General features: G+C 35.0%; 1 protein-coding gene across 1 annotated transcript in view; it reads left to right on the plus strand.

The window, feature by feature from the left end:
• LOC107571444 (dehydrogenase/reductase SDR family member on chromosome X-like) overlaps positions 1-1,172 on the plus strand; it is an 8,289-nt gene extending 7,117 nt beyond the window's left edge. Inside the window, exon 2 of the mRNA XM_016257772.1 lies at positions 246-1,172. Coding sequence (XP_016113258.1) covers positions 246-444 — 199 coding nt within the window. The 3' untranslated portion in view covers positions 445-1,172. The remainder of the gene's footprint in view (positions 1-245) is intronic.
• Positions 1,173-2,017: the final 845 nt, after the last annotated feature.

Below are 2,017 nucleotides of genomic sequence, written 5' to 3' on the forward strand. Positions count from 1 at the left end.
GAAAATAATTTATTATTATTATTATTAATAATAACTCTATTATAATAAATAGCTAATATATTATTATTATTATTATGATTATAAAGGGCAAATTTATTATTATTAAACCCATTTGAAAATAATAAGTCTAATATAATAAAGAGCTAATGCACTATTATTATTATTATGATGATGATGATCATCAGATGGGGTAAAGAGTCCTGATGCAGAATGAGACTGAGATGTGTGTTGTGTTTGATCTCCAGACTCCAGCTGAAGGTTTCTCCGGATCTGGAAGGAGGTGGAGGATGTTGTGTGTGTGCAGGTCAGCGGTCCGGTCCTCAGCAGCGTCTCACGATGAAGATCTTCAGGCTGGACTCTGGAGAAACACCTGCGAGCTGCTGGGCCTCCAGGACTCACTCGTTGTTTAACAGAGTTCCTCGAGTTAGTCGTAAACTGGACTAACATCAGCGGACCCGAAGGCGGACGTCGATCGGATGCAGCGCAAATAAACGATGGACAATCTCATACCGGAGAACTGTGACCGACGGAGGGAATCTATGAAGAGTCGTGTAGCTCCTGTCCTATTATTTATGGTTCTTCTGAAGGGCTTGGCGCTGATGAAGGATCACTGAGAACATCCTTCTCACACTGTGATGTGACCTTCCAGACGGTTTAAAAAGCAGATCCTTTCCTCCGAAATCTCCCGCAGGTTTGCTCAGTTCTGGTCTGTAAGTGCTGCTGAAGTTTACTCTCTTCACACAAACCTCTGCTGCGTTTGCTTGAGCTCCCGCTCTGCATTATTAACCAATAACACACACTCATTTTACCTTCTTCAACATGACGGACTCATATCCTTATAAACAAGCTCTTATTGTGAATGATTCCTCAGTGCACGTTATTTCCAGGAAATAATGTCTGTCTTTGTAACTGTCCATCAAAAGGTAGTAACTGCATCTCCAGCTAACAGAGAACGTTCCCATAACGTTCTTTAAAGGTTATGTAAATGTCAGGACAGACATTCTTAAAATAATGTTTATGGAACGTCCTGATAATGTTTTTAATATATGTTCTCATAATGTTTAAGGAAGTTCTCAGAACTTCATGTTCAATAACATTCATCAGTAACAAGAACCGAAGGTTTTCATAACGGTTTCAAAATGATCAAATGGAACGTTCCTCTAACGTTTGCAAACCCAAGGAAAAAAAATGTCCTTTAACTATAAAAAAAAGAGAGAACGTTTAAATGTAACACTCTCATAGTGTTTTTGAAAATGATAGAATGTAACGTTCCTCTAACATTTGCATAACCGAGAAGAAACATAAAAATGTGTTTTAAACATTTAGAAACAATTCAAATGTAACACTCTCATAACGTTTTCAAAATGAAACAATGTAATGTTCCTCTAATGTTCGCAAAACCAAGAACCATCCTTAATACATAAAAAAATACATAAGAAGCATTCTGAATACATTAAAAAATAATATTTTCGACATTTAAATAACATTCAGAAATATCATTTTCATAATGATTTCAAAATGATCAAAGGGAACGTTCACAAAACCAAGAAACGTTCTTTATAAAAATGTGTTTTAAACGTTTAGAAACAATTCCAATGTAACACTCTCATAACGTTTTCAAAATGAAACAATGTAATGTTTCTCTACTGTTCGCAAAACCAAGAAAATGTTTTATTTAAATATAAAAATTAAGTGTTTTAAACATCGAGAGGACATTTAAATGTAACGTTTTCACGTTTTCAAAATGATAAACGGAATGTTCCTCTAACGTTCGCAAAACGAAGAAGAAAAAAACGTTCCTTAAATATTATAAAAACAGGTGTTTTAAATGTTAAGGGAGCGTTCCCGTGTAACGTTCTCATAACGTTTTCTAAATGATAGAATGGAATGTTTCTCTAACGTTCGCATAACCAAAAAGAAACGTTCTTAATGCATAGAAATCTTGACGTTTTCACATTTAAAAATCACTCAGAAATAACGTTTTTATAATTGAATGGGAATGTTGGCAAAACGTTGT

Source organism: Sinocyclocheilus grahami, unplaced genomic scaffold, assembly GCF_001515645.1.
Source record: "Sinocyclocheilus grahami isolate Dianchi unplaced genomic scaffold, SAMN03320097.WGS_v1.1 scaffold1595.1, whole genome shotgun sequence".
In the NCBI taxonomy this organism is placed as follows: domain Eukaryota; kingdom Metazoa; phylum Chordata; class Actinopteri; order Cypriniformes; family Cyprinidae; genus Sinocyclocheilus; species Sinocyclocheilus grahami.